This window comes from Peromyscus californicus, unplaced genomic scaffold, assembly GCF_007827085.1.
Source record: "Peromyscus californicus insignis strain IS unplaced genomic scaffold, ASM782708v3 Scaffold_20__1_contigs__length_68692818, whole genome shotgun sequence".
NCBI lineage: Eukaryota > Metazoa > Chordata > Mammalia > Rodentia > Cricetidae > Peromyscus > Peromyscus californicus.
In genome coordinates, this window is record NW_026294503.1 from 64,119,266 (window position 1) to 64,141,693 (window position 22,428).

General features: G+C 46.8%; 1 protein-coding gene across 6 annotated transcripts; it reads left to right on the forward strand.

The window, feature by feature from the left end:
* Nucleotides 1–1,734: 1,734 nt before the first annotated feature.
* Tmbim6 (transmembrane BAX inhibitor motif containing 6) lies at nt 1,735–21,390 on the forward strand. 6 transcript variants are annotated; one of them, XM_052748923.1, is made up of 10 exons: nt 1,735–1,840; nt 12,576–12,658; nt 13,032–13,140; nt 15,380–15,500; nt 16,354–16,402; nt 16,490–16,587; nt 16,783–16,862; nt 17,416–17,516; nt 18,188–18,263; nt 19,685–21,390. In XM_052748923.1, exons 2-10 carry the CDS (start codon nt 12,603–12,605, stop codon nt 19,706–19,708), a joined length of 714 nt encoding a protein of 237 aa, XP_052604883.1. In that variant the 5' UTR covers nt 1,735–1,840; nt 12,576–12,602; the 3' UTR covers nt 19,709–21,390. The 6 variants fall into 6 exon arrangements, with proteins under 6 accessions (XP_052604883.1, XP_052604881.1, XP_052604880.1 ...); XM_052748921.1 differs by lacking the exon at nt 19,685–21,390 and adding an exon at nt 18,421–18,469 and having other exon boundaries at nt 18,188–18,343; XM_052748920.1 differs by lacking the exon at nt 19,685–21,390 and adding an exon at nt 18,344–18,431 and having other exon boundaries at nt 18,188–18,304.
* The last annotated feature ends 1,038 nt before the right edge of the window (nt 21,391–22,428 follow it).

Genomic DNA, 22,428 nt, shown 5'->3' on the forward strand with positions numbered 1-22,428 from the left:
TGGGATTACTACCACACTTGGCCTTCAATCTTTTTTATGGCTAAGTAATATTTCATTGTATGGCTATACTACATTCTGTTTGTCTATTCGCCTGGATTTTTTTGTTTGTTTGCTTGCTTGCTTGTTTGTTTATTTAAGACAAGAGTTTCTTTGTGTAGCCCTGACTGTCTTGGAACTCACTTTGTAGATCAGGCTGGCCTTGAACTCACAGAGATCCGCCTGCCTCTGCCTCCCGAGTGCTGGGATTAAAGGCCTGTGCCATCATGCCTGGCCTGAAATGTGTATTTTTGACATGTGTATTGATTTATTGTAGCTCAGTGTTTGAAATAGGCAGTTTGGAGCAGGTCTCAAAAGCACCCAGAAGTAGGGTTTGGTGGTGCATGCCTGTAATCCCAGGACTAGGAAGATGAAGAAGGCTAATTGAAGGCTAATCTGAGCTACTCACTGAATTTGTGGCTAGCCTGAGTTAGACTCCATATCCTTAGAAAGAAAAAAAAATCAAAGTTTTGTTAGTTTTTCTTTCTTGTTTTATTATGGAGTTTGGGAGTCCTAGGAAAAGACCATAGACTCAATCCAGTTATAATTAAATATAATTAAAAGATGAACCGCTAGCAGGAAGAACAATCTCTGGGCCAAATTTGAGATTGCTGTGAAGGAGGGGCATGGAGACGGGCTTCACTATGCAAGTCAATAAAAACTGTTCTGTTCTGCCCTTTAAGTGATTAAGGCAACTCAAAACAATCTTTGGGTGTCTGTGTCAGCAAGTTACAGAAGCAAAAGAAGCAGTTAGTCATAACAAGTCGATAGTCACAGCTGTACATTTTTGGGTGGGGGGCACTCACTGAGTCACACACATTATTGGGAACTTATGTTCCAGGGACTGGAGTCAGACTCCAGTGGTTACCAAGATGGATGCCTAGCATAAAATGGAGCTTCTTTAGCCATAATAGCTTAATTTTAAATATTTTTGTTCATTTTGATAAATTAATCTTTCCCAAGAGGGAACATTCTGCTGTGTAATCAATGCTGGCCAAGAACTGGTTGTGTTCTGGCTAGGGACACGCCTTAAAGAAAACGCCTGCTCTTTGACCTCCCTTGGCCAGGTCTCCAAAGAGCTGGTTAGGACTGCAAGACCAGTCTTGGCTGCCCTGTTCACACCTGACTTGGTAACTATGAAGAACCACCCACTTCCCTACAGGTGAATAGGAAGGCGGTCGATCTTTGTAGCCCGTTCGCTTGGGGCTCCAGGACCACCATGTGGCCTTAGAGAGTGACCTCCAGCTTGGGGACCTTGGACTTCAAAGGTGCAACGAAGCTTGAGCTCCACTATATCCCCTGTTAGAGGGTCCCAGGGAGGAGGTCTGCTGGGCTGCCTTCGTTTCCCCTCTTTACTATTCCACCAGAGGCCTAAACCAGCATCTTGGGACATTTTAGCGCTATGGTCGTTAGTGTCATGGGATCTCACTTGGCAGAGGTCTCGGGACTGACACACCCCAACTTCACTATCTCTACTCGATGGGGCGATCGACAGACATCCTCCTTCCGACAGGGAAGAAGGCGGAGGCCTAGGGCTACGGTGCCGGTTGGTGGCCATAGTCTTGATTGACAAGGGCATAAGCGGATGGCCCTGACGTCAGCAGCTGCTGTTTATGAGCGTACAGCCAACGGAAAGGCAGCCGTGCCCGCCGAGGACCAATGAGAACTCTCCTGGGCGGGGCGGGGGCGGGGCTTCCATGGGGGGGGGGCGGGCGTGGGTAGAGCCCCAGAGCCAGCCCCGGGAGACTCAGAGCGCATCCGGTTTTAGCAGCGCTGGGAAGCTCCTGAGCGGCGGGCTGCGAAGGTACGTGCGGAGCTAGGCCTAGGCGAGCCCGGAGCGAGGGAAGCCGGGGGAGCAAGAGCGGGAGTGGGCAGTTAGCTTCCGTGTTCGGACAGCTCAGTTCCCTCGGAACCCGGCCGGCTCTGCGTCGAGATCGGAGCTGGGCCGGGAGGGACGCGGAGGGACGGGTGCGGCGCATGCGCAGCAGCGCGGGCGGGGGCGAGTCTGCGGGGTCTCCCGGGCGTTTGGGCCTGGTTTTGGTGGCCGAGGCCTCGGAGCGACCCTCGCTTGCTGCGGGCTCCCGTTCGGTTCCCACCGTCTTCCACCTCAGCCGCGTTCAGGGCTTGAATTCGAGGCAGGTTCCCCCCCCCCCCCCCCGCCCCGCTCCCGGCTTGGAGGAAAACGAAAGGGAAAGCTGTGCTGTGTGTGCGCGCTCCCGCCCCACCCCGCGGTCGCTGCCCCGCGGCCCGGCCTGGGGGAGCCGCCGGGGTCGGGGACTCGAGGTAGGCCTGGTTAGGCAGACTGCCCTGTCACGGCGGGCCGGGTGATGTCACACTTCTCTGTGACACGCGGGGTCCCTTGGTTACCTGGAAGCCAACGGTAGAGGCCGGAGGTGAGAAGATCCGGGGCTGGCCCGGCTTCCCAGCCCCAAGGAGCAGCCCCCCTCTGATCTGATAGATTATCTCTGGACAGGTGAGGTGGCCCTGATTGCTTGGCCCTGAACCCCGTGGGAGTCTCAAAGTCTGCTCCGGAAGGGTGGCGATGGGCGGTTCTTTCCCTTGGAGCGACTTAACTAAACCTGTGATAAGTAGGCTTTGGCATTTCTGTTTCCTCCTTTTTCTTTTTACCAACAACAAGAACAGGCTGTCTCGTGCTAGGCCAGGTTGCATTTCCTGTCCAATCAGGCTGCCGTTGGCCACACCACAACAAAACACTTTGAACTTGAGACTCTCCAGTTACACAAACACTTGTGAATGTGTAACGCTTTAGAAGAGCTGACTGCCGGAAACACAGACAAGGGACTTAAGGTTAAAGGTCAATGGCAGAATATCTAGTTACTTATTGATATTTATGTACAATTTACCTTGGGGCTCTAGGGGTAGTTTAAGAAGGTTCAAGAAAGATTTCTCTGGATTGCATAATCACGTTTTCATGGCTTCTGCAAACACTCAAGTCTGTAATTGTTACGCTTATTTTCTTTGGCGTTTTTTTATTGTCTAATACTGTTTCTGTTCTAGCTTGGAGAGTAAGTTGACATTTAGAGTCTCTTCGGTTTTCCTCCAGTAGAGAATGGTTTGAGTCCTTGAGAAATACAGTCTGTAACTTGGATTTTCCATTATTCATTATGTGGAAATACGGTTTCACAACCTTGTTCTCTCCCTGTTGTTCTGAACGAAGCCTTCCTTTCCTAATGACTAGGAAAAGGAAAGATTAATTTGAATACTTAGCATTTCCAGTTTTTCCTCATTACAGATATAGTTAATGTTCTTTGTAGAAGTGCTAAAAAACACACCAGTGTGGTAGGGATCAACATGTTTTGGAGAGTTATGAAATTGCCTTAATCAAAGTTTACTTTTCTATTGTGGGTGAAATGCAGTGTATTATAAAGGTCAGGAGACCTAAATCTGCTTCTGACTCACCTGTTTCAACTTTCTGATGTTGGCTTGGGCAGTGGTGGTGCAAGCCTTTAATCCCAGCACTCGGGAGGCAGAGCCAGGCAGATCTCTGTGAGTTCGAGGCCAGCCTGGTCTACAGAGCAAGATCCAGGACAGGCACCAAAACTACACAGGAACCCTGTCTCGAAAACAAAAACAAAACCAAAAACTTTCCGATGTTGGTCAAGTCAGTACTAATGTCAGTTTAGCGCCTTACAAAGAAATCATACACCTTTTTTTTTGGTTGGTTGGTTGGTTGGTTTGTTTGTTTGAGACAGGGTTTCTCTGTATGACCCTGGCTGTCTTGTAACTCCCTCTGTAGACCAGGCTGGCTTCAACCCAGAGACCTGCCTGCCTCTGCCTCCTGAGTGCTACTGGGATTAAAGGCGTGCGCCACCACTGCCTGGCATACATATTTTTCTTATTGAGAGTTGGTAGAACTGGTATTAATTGTGTGTATATTAAAATTGAAGAGGAGGTTAAATTAAAATTATTTTCTCAAGGTTATGTGGTAGAAAAGGCAGGATATGTAACTCTAGGTTTGGTTCTCTTGCACTATTACACTGTTACTAAAATAAACTTTAATGTGGGACTGTTTCCTGCTTTTTTTCATGGACTCATTGTGAAGATAATGGGGGTTGTGTTTCAGTGTATGCAATTTAACAACTAAGGTACAAGCGAAACACTTTCGCACATTTAAATACTAGATTGTGAGTTGCCTGTTTTCTGCCCTCCTGCTGTGTTAATTCACCCATCTTGAACTCTGTCCCTGCACATCCAGAAGGGATCAAATTGATACTGTCATTGGAGATAATGTACTGACTTGAAGAGTTTCATTTTATTTCATAAACTACCCAAAGGTATTAGTCCCCTTTGGGAAAACCACTCATAATGTTCTCATGTCTGAGTTTTTCTTTGCTATTTTGACTTGGCTATAGGATCTGGTACAAATGTCTTCTGTCTCTTCCGGTTTTGTTCCTCTAAAGTTTCTAACCAAATTTCATGGAAGCACATATTCTCCAAATACAGTATTCAAGACCAGAGAGAAAGGCTGTAGAGAATGCGTTGCATTTGCGTGGGTTCCACTATGAGTGGGCCAGCTAAGGAATGTTGAAGTTCTAGGACTCTTTTGTTCCTAATTTATGCTTGTTTTTTTTTAAATAACTTATTTTTATTTTGTGTGCATTGATGTTTTGTCTGATTGTATGCCTGTGTGAGGGTGTTAACTATAGTTGTAAGCTGCCATGTGGGTGCTGGGAATTGAACCCAAGTCCTCTGGGAGAACAGCCAATGCTCTTAACCACTAAGCCATCTCTCCAGCCCCTATGCTTGTTCTTTTGGGGGGGATAAACAAGGTATTAGCTGGGGAGAGATTACTGGTTTCTAATGGAAGATTATGTATTTTATTACGTTGAAACCTTCTTATCTTTCACTTCTCTCTCCGAGTTGTGGTTTTAGAGAGGGAGATTCAGTAGTTTCAGACTTGGTTCAAAAAAATAAATTTGAGCCAAGTGTAGCAGTGCACGCATTTAATCTTAGCACTCAGGAGGCAGGGGCAATCAGACCTCTGTGAGGTCAAGGCCAACTTGGTCTACATAGAGTTTCAGAATGGCCAGGGATACAGAGAGAGACCCTGTCTCAGAAGAATTGAAAGTGGAAGGCATTCCTTCAGTAATGACTGGTTCTGAGGTAGCCCTCTCCAAAGAGAAATGCAGTGGTAGCTTGACCCAGGGATTTGGGGTCAAGTTAAGAGAGAGCTCTAGGGTTCGGGTCTCCTTACGATGTAGGCCCAGCCCTCGCAGAAACAGGGTACCTTGGATGATCTGGAAACTGAGCCAACTACCTCCTAGGGTAGCAAAAGCATCAAGCTGGTAACTAAGTTAACTTGAACAAACTACCATGGCCACCTATCACCTAGTTGCTAGGCTGCCTCAAAGCACCTAGTGGCCCTCTGGGGCAGGAGGTCCAGTAAATGTGTTAGAGGAAAGGTATGCCATTTAAACAGAAGTAGTTTTAACTAGGAATGAGGTTTATCGGGACCCTTCAAATTTCAGTTTGTTGGACTTCCTCCTTACCTGTTTGCTTCACTTTCTTGATAAAGAAGTATTAAGCCTTCTTGATGTAGCTGCTGAGAGTTACATATTTTTTTTTTTTAAAGATTTATTTATTTATTTATTATGTATACAGCATGTATGACTGCAGGCCAGAAGAGGGCACCAGATCTCATTACAGGTGGTTGTGAGCCACCATGTGGTTGCTGGGAATTGAACTCAGGACCTCTGGAAGAGCAGTCAGTGCTCTTAACCTCTGAGCCATCTCTCCAGCCCCGAGTTACATATTTTTAAACAGTTTTCATGATCTATGTAAGTCAGGCTTAAATAGAAGTCTACTAAACCCAGACTTTTTGGTGAACATGCAGTGAGCTTGTCCTATGCACAGTGTGATATTCTATGTTCTTAGTTGTACCATCTCACATGAAGTGGAGTGTTGTATGTTACAGGTTTGTAAATGAGGGCACTGGAGCACAGTGAAGTTGAGTACCAGAAGCTTGCTGTGGAAGCTTCTAAGTGAAGGGTCTGGTTTTGTTTGGTGCTCGGGATTGATGAGCGCTCCGTCTGCAGTGTCACCGGATGTTCAAAGGCCGGATGTGGGTACACAGAGGCGGAAACTAGTCCCTCCCTTTAAGATTCCATTTCCTGTGGGGGGGGGCCTGTGTATAGAGGTCAGAGTACAGCAGTCAGGGGTTGGTTTTCTCTTACATGTGGAGCCAGGGGATCAAAAACTCTGTGTGTCTGGTTTGGTGGTGAACACATTTAATCAGTCATCAGCCCTGGGTTTTTCTTTTACTTACCAATTTGGTCCCTTATAGAGGTGCAGGAGAGCAGTCAAGATAGTTGAAGTAGCCGGGCAGTGGTGGTGCACACCTTAGATCCCAGCACTCGGGAGACAGTGGTGGTGCACACCTTAGATCCCAGCACTTGGGAGTTAGTGGTGGTGCACACCTTAGATCCCAGCACTCGGGAGGCAGAGGTGGTGCATACCTTCAATCCCAGCACTCGGGAGGCAGAGGCAGGCGGATCTTTGTGAGTTCCAGGACAGCCATGGCTACACAGAGAAACCCTGTCTCAAAAAGCAACAACAACAAAAAGATAGTTGAAATTGAAGTTATATAGTGGGAGGGTAAAACAAAATAGTAATTCACAATCTAGCATCTATATCTAAATGTGTCTCTTTGACTTATTAATGTTAGATTGTGTACATTGAGGCAATAACTCCTGTAGTTTTCAACTGTGATGCTTTCCGTTTGCAGTAGGTTTAGAGACTTCTGCATATTTCCTTTGTACTATATTGAGTATACGTGTTGAAACAAAATGACTTGTTTTGTTTTTTCTTCAGTGATGGGTAGGGCCTTTTACATGCTGTGAAAGCACTCTGTCACTGAGCTGTCCCCAGTGCTTGCAGGGTTTGTGTGTGCGTATTCAGGCTTTGAAGGCATGACCACTATTAGATAATAATCTTTTGTTTTAGGACAAGGGTAAGAAAGGTCCCTGGGACAGAAATGGGATTTGACAAGACAGGCTGGGCTTTATCCTGCCAAGCAAAGGAGGTCACGGTAAAACTGTGCAGTAAGCATGGGAGTTTTTGTTGTGCGTGCGTGTGCTTGTGTGTTTGTGAGTCCTGAGGATTGAATGTAGGGCCTTGGTCATATTCGGCAAGTGCTCTGTCTCTGAGCCCTGCCCTCAGGCTAGGGTGGTCTTGTTTTTAGTAGGTCTCAACTATAAAACCCAGGGCACTGCTGAACCCCTGCCCTGTCCAACCTTCCATGCTGGATTCGTTATGTTCCTCCCAGCTCTTGCTTTTTGTTCTGTGATTTGGGCTGGCTCTAGCAGAGGAGGCTGCCCCTGTCACCACAGTTTTGGTGACACTTCAACAAAACTCTAGCAATATGTGCATAACAAATTTTGATATGTGCAATATGTGCAAACAAATATTTGGAGTTATGCTGCCTTAAAGATACAGCCATAAAATGAGGTGCAGAGTCAAAGAATTTTGGTTGAAACTAAAACATCTGAGCATTCTTTTTTCTTTATACATGCAGTATAAACAAATTCCCCAATGCCCCAGAAGGCACTGCCATTTAATTTTGTGTAAATAATCCCTCATACTATTTCAGAGTTTAGTATTTCTAGAACTAGGGATCTCTTTTTAGGTTTCTGTATGAATTATAGTTTATGATGAGATAGACCAGTGATTTTCCTTTTTTGTTTGTTTGGTTTTTTGAGACAGGGTTTCTCTGTGTAGCTTTGTGCCTTTCCTAGATCTCACTCTGTAGACCAGGCTGGCCTCGAACTCACAAAGATCTGCCTGCCTCTGCCTCCCGAGTGCTGGGATTAAAGGCGTGTGCCACCACTGCCCGGCTGATTTTCTTTTTAAAACTAAGCTTCATTATATAGCCCAGGCTACCCTCAACATTAAATTTATCCTGCCTCTGTCTCCCAAGTACTGAGATTACAGAGGTGTACTACCATACCTGGTTTGTTGATTTTTGTAATAGTTTTAGTTGTATGTCAGAAATACTACAGTGAATTTTGGAGCAATTTGGACCCCCATATACACTGGAATGGTGTGTATTTTTGTAGTATCTGGGACTGAGCCTAGGGCCTCACTTGTGCTAGGCAGGTGTTCTACCACTGAGCTATTCCTTCAGTCCAGGATTTCTTTTTTTCCCTTGGCAAAAACATAAAGCATTGCCTCTTTAAAAATAGGAAAATCCAACACATGGCCCAATACAGAAGACGGTCTGGCTGTACAAAACATCCTAATTTGGATTTTTTTTTTAAATGTATAGGTCAGGGCCAGGCATTGTGGCATATACCTTTAATGCTACCACTTGGGAGTCAAAAGCAGGTGGATTTCTTTTGTGAATTCCAGGCCAGCCAGGGCTATATGGTGAGACCCTGTCTCAAAAAAGAAAAGAGGAAAGGGGGGAAAAAAAACCTTGAGGGAATATTTTATCTCTAGTTACACCTTTATTCTGCTCAATTTGGAACAACTCTAGAGCAGGGTTGCATTTCCTTCATTCTGAGACCTACTTTTCCCCTTACATTTCAACATTTCCAAAATGAAATATGGCATATACATTAAGTAAGTACATTACTACTTTAAAAATAAGTTCAGAATTTTTATCACTGTGTGTATGTGTATGATGTGTATGTGACCATGGGCGTGTACGTGACACAGCATTTGTGTGGAGGCCAGAAGATAACTTGGTGAGAGTCAGCACTGTTTCGTTGGGAATGGATCTCAGGCATTAGGCCTGCAAAGCAAGTGCTTTTATTTTATATGAGCTGCCCCTTGGGCCTTTCGTTACCCTCCCACCCCTCTGCACTAACAGTAGTAAAGTAAATTGCTGTAGTTAGCATATTTCACCTAACCTTTGAAATAGACTGGGCATGGTGGTACAGGCCTTTAATCCTCATTCTTACACAGACTTTGCTTTACCTTTGTTTCTTTTTTGTTTGTTTGTTTTGGTTTTTGTTTTTGTTTTTCGAGACAGGGTTTCTCTGTGTGGCTTTGTGCCTTTCCTGGAACTCGCTTTGTAGACCAGGCTGGCCTCGAACTCACAGAGATCCTCCTGGTTCTGCCCCCCCCCTCCCCCCAGTGCTGGAATTAAAGGCGTGCACCACCACTGCCTGGCTTTTTTTTTTTTTTTTAAAGACTGAGTGTTTTGCATGCAAATATGTCTGTGCCCCACGTGCGTGCCTGGTGCTTTCAGAGTTCCAAAGAGGGAGTTGCGTCCCCTGGAGCTGGAGTTACAGCTGTAAGCTGACATGTGGATGGTAGGATTGAACCTGATCCTGTGAAAGAGTAGCAGGTGCTCTTAGCTGCTGAGCCCTCTCCAGCCTCTCTCTTACTTTTTTTTTTTTTTAATCAACTGAAAGCCCCAGAAAGAGGCAGTCAGTACTTTCTGGAACATGTCAAAGAGCAAACTGGGAAAGAAGAGTTTTTGCCATTGTGCTCTCTCAGAGCTTTTCCTCAGAGGGTCTGGTTACATGAGTATTGCCCCTTTCTGACTAACATCCCCTGGGTATTCAGGCCCCCTCCCCCTATTGCTGATTGAAATTGGAAGCAAGAGGTGCTGTAGCACTTGTACTGGGAGTACTGAGAAACCTGGCTGTGGAGGTTGCAGGTTCTCTCTGGGGATGCCATTAGGAGTGTTAATGGAAGCCTTAAGACACTTTCCAGTTGCTGGATTGTGCCATCCTGTAAGTGTGCTCTCTGGAGAGTGCACTCTTCAGGGTGTGGAAGACTGCTTGGCCGTGCAACAGTCTGCAATCATTGCACCATGTAGACCAAGAGGGCGCAGAGAGAGGCCGGTGACTGGAGAGGAGGGCAGCAGCTTGGTGAGGTCTGCTCTTGGTGAGGTCTGCGGCTTCTCACCAGATCCGCTCTTACCCTGAGTTAACAAGAGCCAGGGTAAGTAGGGTGGTGATGAGAAAGGAGGCAATCTGAGAAAGGCAGTCTGTACCTTTGTGATTGCTTCTTTGGAGGGAAGAGAGCCTCGGGAAACCCCTGGGGCGGCGGCGGCTGCGGCGGTGGTGGCGGCGGTGACCCTTCCAAACTGCATCTCTCCACGGCCATGGGTCCTCAGAAGTTGACTTTAGGGTTGTAACTGATTGCAGGCTAATGGCTCTTTTCCTTCCCCCTGCCCTTTTCTTCGGTGGATTGGGAATAGAGTAGGCATTGTGTGTTTAGTAAGAAGTGTGTGTGTGTGTGTGTGTGTGTGTGTGTGTGTGTGTGTGTGTGTGTATGTGTATGTATGTCTTAGTTCTTAGACTGAATGCGTTTATTTGGGATTGCATGTGAGATAGAAGGAGCAAAACTTAATCCGACTTACTGGTCTTGGTGTGATGTAACTGGATATGGTTTGGTTGGGTTTTAGTTTTTGCTTTTAAATGTGTGTGGGGGTTTGCACTGCCCATGTTTGGCTCTCAAGGTCACAGTGGAAAGAGGTTGGTAGAGGCCCTGCTTCGGTTTTAAAATGCAGTCTGAGTTACTGCAACTGTTGGGAAAATCTGAATAAGGTCTGTAAATCAGGTGATCATTGCAGCATAATTTTCTGGTTTTGATGGGTGTTTTCTGGATACACGCATTTATTAGAGCGTTGTCTACACAGTTTAAGAAAAATATTTTAAGTATTTATATTAAATATTGTTAAATGTGGAGGAGGGAAAAGCCAGATTTTAATATTTAGGAAATCTAAGAGGAGAATATCAGGTGGGTTGATGAGGTGGCTCAGTGGGTATTGTGCTTCCCACGAAAATGTTAAAGCCCTAAATGTGAGTCCTCAGAGCCCATGTAAAAGCCAGGCGAGGTAGCTCCTATATTTGACCCCAGTGCTCCTACAGGGAGAGAGGAGGTGAAGACAATAGAATCCGTAGCAGCTCACAGGCCAGCTAGCCTGGAGCTTCCAGTAGTGAACAAGAGATGACTGTCTAAAGTGGAAGAAGTGAGGACCAAGACCCAAGCTCAGCATCCTCTGACCTCAACATGTGAGCTGTGGCAAGCACATGTCCACAGTGGCATACATCACCAATGAGAGAACACACACACACACACACACACACACACACACACACCAAAGTTTTTTTGGGGGTTTTTGGTTTTTTGTTTTTCGAGACAGGGTTTCTCTGTGTAGCTTTGCGCCTTTCCTAGAACTCACTCTGTAGCCCAGGCTGGCCTCGAACTCACAGAGATCTGCCTGCCTCTGCCTCCCAAGTGCTGGGATTAAAGGTGTGCGCCACCACTGCCCGGCACAACAAAGATTTTAAAAAGAAAATAGAGGGAATATTTATACAATTAACAATCTTTCTGTAAGAAAGGTTCCAAGGAAGTCAGGCAGTGGTGGCACACGCCTTTAATCCCAGCACTTGGGAAGCAGAGACAGGCAGATGTCTGAGTTCCAGGCCAGCCTGGTCTGTGTAGTGAGATCCAGTCTAGTCTGAGCCTCTAGTAAGGCCGTGTCTTAGACAGATGACTGGGCGGGAACTGGAGAGGTGACTCAGCATTTAAGAGCTCTCGCAGCTGTTCACAAGGGTCCGTGTGGCTCCCAGCACCCACATCAGCTGACACACATACCCATAAAGTAAAACAATGACATTTTTAAAGGTTCTAATACTATAAAAACAGACAAAACAGAAATTTCTTCCTTGTGTACTTGTTTGGTTTTTCGAGACCGGGTTTCACTGTGTAGCTTTGGAGCCTTTCCTGGAACTCACTCTGTAGACCTGGCTGACCTTGAACTCACAGAGATCCTCCTGCCTCTGCCTCCTGAGTGCTGGGATTAAAGGTGTGCAGCACCACTGCCCGGCTTCCTTGTGTATCTTCCATGGAGATACAGAAATTTTAAAAATTGTGACTTCCATGGAATTTTTAAAGTGTGTTAGTGGAAATTGCCTGCCTGCATGTATATAGCTAGAATGCAAGCCCTAGCACAAGAGTTGACTTCATTCCTTGGTGGTGGCACACTCATTTAATCCCAGCACTCCAGAGGTGGGGGCAGACAGGTTTCTGTTGCAGACCAGCCTAGTCTATGTACTGGAATTCCAGCCAGGCCAGCTAGGGCTCACATGGTGGGACCATGTCTGAAAGGAATAAATAAATGGTCTTACAACTCTTTCTTTTTCTTCTCTTCTTTTTCTTTTTTACATCTTTGAGGTACTTTCCTGAGACAGTTAGTTCTCTAGTATGTCGAGACAGCGATGTAATTATTCTAAGGCTGGTAAAGCCTTTGCTGTGAGAGCCTTGAGTTCAGTCCCTGACACTTAGTCCATCTGTGGACAGTGAGAACTAACTCCCAGAAGTTGTCCTTTAAAAATGGTAGAAATTGTTGTCCTTTAAGAATTGTAATCACCTTCTGACATAGTGGAAGTCACATGATGGTAAATAGTTTTAGGGAGAAGATGGTTTCATGCCTTTGTCCTCTTAAAGGAGTTGATGGGGCCTTTTAATTGTTCAAAGCTTGTATAGTGCTTTTTTTCTTTTTTAATGTGCCTGTGCTTTTAAATGTCTCAGTGCCTATACAATCTTTTTCTTCTTTTCAGCGGGTGTGCAGAGCAGACTTCGGAACCATGAACGTATTTGATCGGAAGATCAACTTTGACGCCCTCTTAAAATTTTCCCACATGTAAGTGGTTTGACCTTGACTGTGGTCCCTTGCTGCATTTCTTGTCATACCTCGTTTCTTTCCCTGGTTGGGTAACTTTATAGATGTCAGTAAACAAACCGTCGGCTTGTTTGCGGAGATTGTGGAGAAGCCAGGTTCTCGGGGCTGCTCTGTACAAGTCACCTGTTCTGGTCGGGCACTGATGCCTGTTGGGTACCTGTTGGGGTTGGGCTCTTTAGCAGATTCTGTTAACCCGTTTTCCAAACATTCTTTTTATTATAATATCTTCCCAAAGTATCTCTAACTGTTCATAATAGAACTTTCACTTACAGAGAAATGATTTGTAGATTAGAGATGAGTCCAGACATGATGTGTTATAAACACTCTTTCCTAGAACTCCCTCGACACAGCAGCACCTAAAGAAGGTCTATGCCAGCTTTGCACTCTGTATGTTTGTGGCGGCGGCAGGGGCCTATGTCCATGTGGTCACACACTTCATTCAGGTAAGAGCACATTTCTCTCTGGGGGCGGCAACAGACTCCATTAGAAAAAAAACAACTTAATGGGGTAGTGATTCCTATGCCCCTCCTTAATATCTTTATCAGTAGTTTGATACCAGAACTCAGCCAGCTAGTAATTCAGGACACTATTAAACCGTTTAAGTTTTCAGTTCTGGCAACTGTTCCTCTCTCAGAAACTGAACACAGAAATCTCATCACTGGGTATTTGGCCCTAAAGGTGTGCAGCTGATGTTGGCTGACGCACGAGACCCCATCCTCAGACGTGAACCAGGTGCCGGCACTCCTTGGCACGGTGCCCGTCCACCTTTTCTTCTTTGTTGCCTCAGTGACTGTGGAATGCTTGGAACAAAACACCAGTTACATAATTCACTGTCAGAATGGGCAAGGTTGGGACTTGTATGGACTGGGCCATTGAATTATGTTCATGCTTGGGAGAAACCTCCAGCAGCTCGTGGTCCCGGGAGGGAAGTGTGGGTTTGACCCGCAGAAGCAGAGGCACACTTTTATTTTTATTTAAAGAATAACCAAAAAGTTTGAAGTTTCCCTAGTAGCCAACTTTAGAGTGCCTGTTGGTAGCGTAAATACGGAAGTGTATCTGTGTTGACATTTGCCACTGTAATGAGCTGTCCTTTTGTTCAGGAATCTCCTGCCAAGGGTTATATGAAAAATTGCTCCAGGCACTCAAAAGAACAAGGCTTTGATCCTTGAGTTCAAAGCAAGTTCTAGGTCTTTCTGCTTTCTGGTTGTTGTGTATTTTTGTTGTTTGTTTGAAGTAATGTAAAATGCACTCGGTTCGCAATACAAACTGACTTTGCATTTGGGATTTCAGCTACTCCAGGATCATGCTTCACTCACACGTGTTGTTTTTACAGGCTCACTGCCACCTTTCTGCTCTTTTGTGTGTGCCAGATTGAACCAGGCCTTCATACACGCTTCTTAGCGCTGAGCTGCACACCAGCCTGGTTTAGACTTTAGATCGGCTCTTATGTAGTTCTGGCTGGACGTTCTGCTTACTGCTGCCCCGCCCCAAGTGCTGCATTGCACTTAAAAGTGTATACCGCCGTGACCTGCCCTGCCTTTGCTTTCTTGAGTTTGCCAGAAACAACATGGTACTAAAGTGCTGTCTTCATACGATGGTTGATTTACTTCAGGGAGGAGACACCCTTAGCAGCTCTGTGAATGATAGGCTATGACACACATAAGTGTCCTTAAAAAGAAACACATATTGGGGCTGGAGAGATGGCTCAGAGGTTAAGAGCACCAACTGCTCTTCCAGAAGTCCTGAGTTCAATTCCCAGCAACCACATGGTGGCTCACAACCATCTGTAATGAGATCTGGTGCCCTCTTCTGTATACATAAAAAATAAATAAACAAAAAAAGAAGAAAAAGAAACACATGCAGCAAGGCTGTGTGTTAATCATTTTGTGAGAATCTGACCGAAGCGTTGTAGAAACCTCTGTATATTCCCAGGACACTCAGTTACACTCATTCAGCATCCACTTCATAACTGTATAACCTCTTACACAGTGACCTCGATAAAACTGTGCCTTTCTTTAAGGGCAGGAACTGCAGTGCCCATGATTATCCTCAGTGGTTTCCTCCTAATACCTATGGCTGGGTTTCCCTTTAAAACTGTTATTTTTGTTGTAAAAGTAATGTTACTGTAGGAAATTCAGAAATAGCTGAGCGATTTTAACCCTCCAGAAGCCAGACATCTGTGTGCATCTGTAATACCAGCACTGCAGAGCAGAGGCTGCGGGATCCCGAGTTCAAGCCTCCCCCCAGACCTTCCCTAATCCTGTCAGCCAGGAGTGTGTGAGCCTGGGTGTGTGTGAACCTGGCTGCGCCACAGGCACGAGTTTCTTCCTTTAACCATTTGGGTCCTAGGGATTAAATAATGCAGGTCAACTGGTGTTTTTGTATTGTTCGCTTTTCCTTCTTCTTAAGTGAACATAAAGGGGTCATTGCTGCTGTCCTACAGATGCAGTGTGCTTCTCGAATTTTTCTGTAGGGCTCGACCTGAGTAGTTCTGTAAAGGACCTCAGCGGGCCTTTGGCATCGATTGTGGTCTTAGCCTGGTTTCTCTCCCTCCATTCTCTCTGAGAACATACTACCTTTTCCTCTGCCGCTAGAAAAAGAAGCAAATGTTAGAAATTTCAGATGAGTATTTGAATCTAGTAAACAAGAAACTGAATTTTTGTGTGTTGACTGGTTCTACAGGCTGGCCTGCTCTCTGCCTTGGGCTCCTTGGGCTTGATGATTTGGCTGATGGCAACACCTCATAGCCATGAAACTGAACAGAAGAGATTGGGACTTCTCGCTGGCTTTGCTTTCCTCACAGGTAGGTGAAGAGGTTGTCTACTGGGGCTGCAAGAGGTGTTAAAAACCTGTTTAACTCTGACTTATCCAGGTAACATAGATTTTTTTGTCTGAACAGTTCTCTCTGTAGCGTTTCCCCAAATCCCATCACACCGCTGTGGTTTCTTTCTTTTGGTCTCCTTGATCTGTAGCCCCCAGTCAGTCACACTTGGATTTGAGTGTTTGCTTTGTTTGGGCTTTGTACTGCTTCCTTGTTGGAGGTAGATTTTAGAATTCTCATTGAGGAAAACAAGATTGGAGCTATAGAATAAAGGACTTTAAATGCACCGGGTTCTGATAGTCTGTGCAGTGTTCAGGATATTTTAGAAAGGAAGAGGTTGAAGACTAGGCTCGGGGAACACTAGCTGTTGGAGGTGGGGGCGTTATCAGGGAGGAAAGAGCCAGAGTAGGAGAAATGCTGGACTGCAGCAGGTTGCTCTCCTGTGGTCATGTGATCCCTGGGAAACTGGTCTGGCCGCTCTTCACTGCAGAGGTGTTGATCCTGCGGGGTCACTGGCTGCCAGGCTGTTTCCATCCTCTTACTGATCTGGCCCACATTACAGTCTCAGGGATACATGGCACTTGACATTTCTGCTTGTTCGTTGTTTCTAATTTCTATTCTTCCTGAGAACATCCATGGCTTTGAGCTAATGGGAGAGATATATCTATGAATTAACTCAGTTATCTATTCTCTTGAAATAAGGAAAGGGTAGAGTAAAGGAATTGCTTTGGTTCATATGTTAGTTGTGTGGATTTTTTTTTTTTTTTTTAAATGAGAATGAATGCCTGTGATCAGAATCGATGGTAATTTTGTGTTCTGGGGGTTTGTTTTCTAGGAGTTGGCCTGGGCCCTGCTTTGGAGTTGTGCATTGCTATCAATCCCAGGTAACTGGTTGGATTGTGTTCTGTACCTTTGTGAATATGCCTTCTAAACACAGTTGCAGCTCTCAACTCAGGCCTCTTCTTTCCCAGCATCCTCCCCACTGCCTTCATGGGCACGGCCATGATCTTCACCTGCTTCAGCTTGAGTGCACTCTACGCCAGGCGCCGGAGCTACCTCTTCTTGGGAGGTATGGACCGTAAAACAAGCTCTGGGCTCTGCTCTGGTAGGATTGTCAGCGGCCCCCTTTTCTACCTCTAGTCTCCCGTGACTCGGGTTAGCATTAAAAGCCTTCATTTGGGGAGACGGTTAGAAATGGCCTTGATGAGATTGTCTCTGCCCTGCTTTGGCTTTTCTCGTGACGACTTTTGCCTTGTCTTACTAGGCATCTTGATGTCAGCCATGACCCTCATGTTCTTGTCCTCGCTGGGGAACCTTCTCTTTGGATCCATCTGGCTGTTCCAGGTGAGATTTTATATAGACTTTGCAGCAGCCATTTGCCCCATACATTGTTCTCACCTAATTCTAAGTCAAAGAGGTGACTCCTCGGGCTGGAGAGATGCCTCGGAGGTTAAGAGCACTTGCTGCTCTTCCAGAGGTCCTGGGTTCAATTCCCAGCACCCACATGGTGGCTCACAACCATCTATAATGAGATCTGGCGCCCTCTTCTGGTGTGCGCAGGCACACATGCAGGCAGAGCACTGTACATAATAAATAAACCTTTAAAAAAGAAAAAGAGGTGATTTCTCTAGAGCCCTCCCTTTCTTGGGGCAGTGCCCGACAGACCTTCAGCACTTTCAGAGACATTTCCTTCTGCCGTATTGGGCGCAGCTGAGGAGAATCAGTTGCTCAGAGACTGTTCCCCTCAGTCCGGAATAGTGACCTAAGGGGTGAAAACAGAATTGTGTCTTGAGAAGGGATTCGGACTTGGCTGTCTTGTGGGTTAGCATGTGATGTGGTTCCCCACTACTACATCTACCACACGTAACTCTCCCTCCCTCTCTCTCTCTCTTGTTAGGCAAATCTGTATATGGGGCTGCTGGTCATGTGCGGCTTTGTCCTTTTTGATACTCAGCTTATTATTGAGAAGGCTGAAAATGGAGATAAGGATTACATCTGGTAAGTGTGAGAAGAACTGGCTGCATTGAGTAAAGGTTGACACAAACTCTTCCATTCCATAGCTGGACATGCATGTGAAATTTTGTTGATTTTTTTTAAGAGGCAAGGTCTCATGTAGTCCAGGCTGGCCTTGAACTCACAGTGTAACTGAGGATGACCTTGAACTTCTGATCCTCTACTTCCTGAGTGCTGGGATTACAGGCAGGCATGCGCCAGTGGTTTATGCTGGGGATTAGATACAGGGCTTCACCGTGCTGGGCAAGCAGTCCAGATAAGCTGTGGCACTGGAGCCGGGTTAGGACCCCAGCGCGGCACAGTTTGAAGAGCCTCCGCCCCAGCATCCAGGAGTAAAGGGCTTTCTCTTTTGTTTTCAGTGGGAACGATGAGAGGGTGTGCATAATTTAAGTAGAACAGTCCTTTGGGACTCTTCACTGGTCATTGGTTCTTGGGAGTTCTGGGTTCAGACTTGGTCTCTGTTCAGTACAAAGCCTTGTCTCATGATGCCTCATGGATTTGTTGAGTTGAAAAGGATAGCAGACTGTTTCCTTGGGGGGCAGGGGGTTGGAGTGTTGGAGGGAGTGACTCCCAGATGGGCATTCTGCCTGGCACTGTGGGGGCTTCCTGGTGGAGGTGTGGGAAGTGCTGTGAGTGAGCTGACTCTTGTCTTTCAGGCACTGCGTGGACCTCTTCTTAGACTTTGTCACACTCTTCAGGAAGCTCATGCTGGTCCTGGCTTTAAATGAGAAGGTTAGTGTGGCTGTGCACGCCTGTGTGCGTGTGAGGAGAAGGTTAGTGTGGCTGTGCACGCCTCTGTGTGTGAGGAGAAGGTTAGTGTGGCTGTGCACGCCTCTGTGTGTGAGGAGAAGGTTAGTGCGGCTGTGCACGCCTGTGTGCGTGTGAGGAGGTTAGTGCGGCTGTGCACGCCTGTGTGCGTGTGAGGAGGTTAGTGCAGCTGTGCACACCTGTGTGTGTGTGAGGTGGGGACAGTTGGTATTCACCATGGGGGTGAACCCAGTCTTCACTAACAAAGAAAAAAGACCAAGTGAAAACAGTTTCCTTAAATCTTAACTAATCCCAGGGATGAGTTTCAAATGGCAGACAATTTTGGTGGCTATGAAAGCAGTGTACCTTACAAAGAATTTTTTTTTCTTCTTTGGTTTTCAAGACAGGGTTTCTCGCCGGGCGGTGGTGGTGCACACCTTTAATCCCAGCACTCGGGAGGTAGAGGCAGGCGGATCTCTGTGAGTTAAAGGCCAGCCTGGTCTACAGAGCGAGATCCAGGAAAGGTGCAAAGCTACACAGAGAAACCTTGTCTTGAAAAACCAAAAAAAAAAAAAAAGAGGGTTTCTCTGTAGCTTTGGAACCTGTCCTGGAATTTGCTCTATAGACCAGGCTGGCCTCGAACTCAGCGATCTGCCTGGCTCTGCCTCTCGAGTGCTGGGATTAAAAGCGTGCACCACCACTGCCCTGCCCTTACAAAGAATTTAAGGTTACAAAGATAGTTAAGACTCAGAAAAAAGGTGTTGTAGAAAACATTGTGTAATGACAGCTGTCCTTTGTCAGAAGTAGATCAGTTTATCCACTTGTTAATCTCTTTGAATTGTGTTGTAAGTTTCTTAGGAATCTGTATGAGTGACTGCATGTATCCATGTATACTGCACGCATTGGATTCCCTGGAACTGGAGTTAGGGACAGTTAGGGCCTCCGCAGACAATTCTGAGCCCCTGCGCAAGGGCAGCCAGGGCTCGTGACAGCCAGACTGGCTCTCCAGTCCCATCCCTTTGTTAATAATTTTTCCCCAAACAGCAGTTTACTAGTCAGTCTAGTCCCACGGTAGGGAAACCAGTGAGCCTGTGAGCTGTCCTTTCTAAGCCTGGCTCAGGAGTACGAGGTAGTGAGTGCAGTCGGCTGAAGGCAGGGACAGGTGGGTTGGGGTCTGTTTGGGCTGGCCGCGGTTTGGACCGGATACCGCGGAGATAATGCTGTGTCCTCTCAGCTGCTGAACTCTGTTCTTTCCTGTCTGGGCTTGCACCTGAGGTGGGGAGACTGAGTTCCTGCAAGCGTTTCTCGTCCTCTTTGTCCAGATCCCTCACGGCCTTTGCCAGTGCTCATTTGGATTGCCTGTCGGGGGAAGAGACACTTAGGTGGGTTTTCTTTTTCACTTGTAGGACAAGAAGAAAGAAAAGAAGTGACTTGGCCGTCGGCCTCCCCCGCGTGACTCCTCCCGCCCCTCCTTCCTCTGCACACATTACAGGTCTCGTGTTCTGTGATAATGAAAAGCATCAGAAAAGCTTTTGTACTTTGTGGTTTTCTCTATTTTGAATCTTTTGATCAAAAAACTGATTAGTGAATATAGTTTGGAGTTTGGCTTCATATTCCTGAGGTTCTCCCACGCTCCCTTTCTGTCAGCCCATCCTTGCATTGCTCAGGCAGCCAGTCCACCCAGATGAGGAGTGAGGAGCAGATGTCCGCCTTCCTGCCACGCCTCTGCAGATGGACCCTCTGGACTGTTGCTGGAGCCTCTTAGGGCATTGTGTTTGGTTTTCACAGTCCAGTGAGACTGGGCAGTGTGTTTGCCCTGGGAAGGAGCTCACCTGTCCTGAGTTGTCGGCCTGCCAGAGAGCGACTCTGGTGGGTGCTCTTCCTCCTCTGCTGCCTGAATTGGTCTGGCAAACGCCTTTCTACCTTGCCATGATGGAGGGAATGTGGATTTGTGGGTGTTCCCTTTCCCACCCCTGAGGGGCCCTCAGGGACTCACCTGCTTTCCATCTGTGGGGTGGGCAGGCCTGTGTACAAAGGGCAGAACAGCTGTTGCTGGGCATCGTGAAGTGCTTTGTATGTATGGCAAGGTAGAGATGGCCGCTCTCAAGTTTCCCTATTGTATTTTGTTGTTGGTTTTTTAAAATGATCACCTTTGTTACTGATTGGCCTCCACTAGGTGGTTAAGTCTTGGGGGAAGGATAGGAAAGGGGGATGGTTGAGCCTCAAGGCTGATTGTACTGAATCCTGCCAGAAAAGCCTCTGTAAGGACTGCAGCAAGGGACAAGTCTCCCAGCCGAGCACTGCCTTGTGGGAGTCTTGACTGTGATGACTTGAAGGTGGCACTCCACTGCTCTTCAGTGCATTTTTGTCTGTCTGCCTGGACCCTAGTAGAGCCTCAGGCCAGAGATCTGAGGCAGGAGGTTCACTTACAGATGCACTTTAGTTTGGTTTGTTCACCTGTTTCTAGAAATTTGTGGTCTAGGCAGAAGCCAGGTGGCCAAACTGGGGACCCAGTCTGCACAGAGCGGCACCGGGAGTTGCCGTGGCCCTGGCTGTTTGTGGTTTCAGTCCACGGAACCAAGCCACTGAGAGCCCGTTGCCAGCGGGATGGCCTTTGTCTTCCTGCTCACAGCCAGGGCAGCTGAACACGGTGGCTCCTGTCTACTGTCCGGGACACTGCCTGTGCAGTGGTGTGCCCCGGACGGGCTCAGTGCCACGGGTACTGCCCTGTAGGCCTGCTGTCTCCGCCCTGGTTGGACTTGACCTAAGGGACATCAGCGGCTCTGCAGGAAAAGGCTTGTTTGCAAGGCCCGAGGATCTGACTTAGCTCCACCTCTTGAAGCCAGCCCCACCTCTTGTGCTTGTTTGCTTGGGATAAAGGAGTTTTTCTTTAGAAACAGTGCCAAGAATGATAAGATATAAAACTACTTTTAAAGAAAACGCCTAACGGGTTTTTAATACAGGGGTCGTTGCCGTTTTTACTTCCTAGTTCTTCAGTTTCCAGCTCAGGCTGCGTTCTCTAACTCATACTGTGAAGACAAAGGTGTTTTGATTAAAAAATATATCTACATAGTCTTAATTTGTAAAAAATAAAGAAAATTCCTTAACCTTTCCTGATGTCTGGGTGTGTTGAATCTAAAGGCAGGCTGGGTGGGGGTGGGGTACAGTTTGGGGTATTGCTGGTGGGAGCTGGGAGTTAACTAGACCCACTGTTCTCATAGAAGCAGAAGCAAGGAGCACACTTAAACCTCCCGCCCTGGAACCCCAGCATGCCACAGCCTGCAGCCCTCCCCTCAACCTTCGATGGTGGTAGTGGCTAGCAGAGTTAGTGAGGATCTGCATCGGCTTCCAAATTGGGGAGTGCAGATCACTCGCCCTACAAGTACTTGAGTTGACTCTAGCCAGGCCCTATTCCAGCTGCACCAGTGAATAAAATCCTTCTAAGTGCATGTGTAAGACGAGCTCTGTCTGGTCTCGCCCTGTTTAGCTGAACTCTTCTATTCAGCTAGACTAGGATTTGGTTGCTCTTAGCCATCCGGGTTGCTTCCAGGTGGTCTGTTTGGACCCCGTAAACCACCACCATCTGTAGTAGTTTCTTTTCTGTGCTGTGATAAAACACCGTGGCCAGGGCAACACGGAGAAGGAAGGGTTTATTTGAGCTTACAGTTAGTGAAAATGGTAAGAATCTTCTAACGGGCAAAACCTACCTCCACTGACAACAGGACCACACTTCCCAACAGTTCTACCAACTGAGGACCAAGTGTTCAGTAGTTCTTACAGGGACATCAGACCACCATACCCTGCCCCAGCTAAACACAGACACGTTCTCACCTTGAGAGAATTCCTCTTGAACCTCCACTGAAAAAAGGCTCATCCTAAGGACTTTAAAACCTAGTTTTATCCTTGTGTGGAAGGGAGGCACAAGCACTCGATTTTTTACTTCAAAATAGGAGCCCCTGGAGCTGAAATTACAGGATGCTGAAACTGCTTGTTGTGGGTTTGGGAGTTGAACTAGAGTCCTCTGAGAACAGTGTGTACTCTTAACTGCAGGGTCCTCTCCAGCTCAGCACACCACATTTGACTCTTAAACATCAGGCACCATGCAAAGTGACGTGTAAGTGCACCTGTGAGGTGGTCTTCAGGATTATTT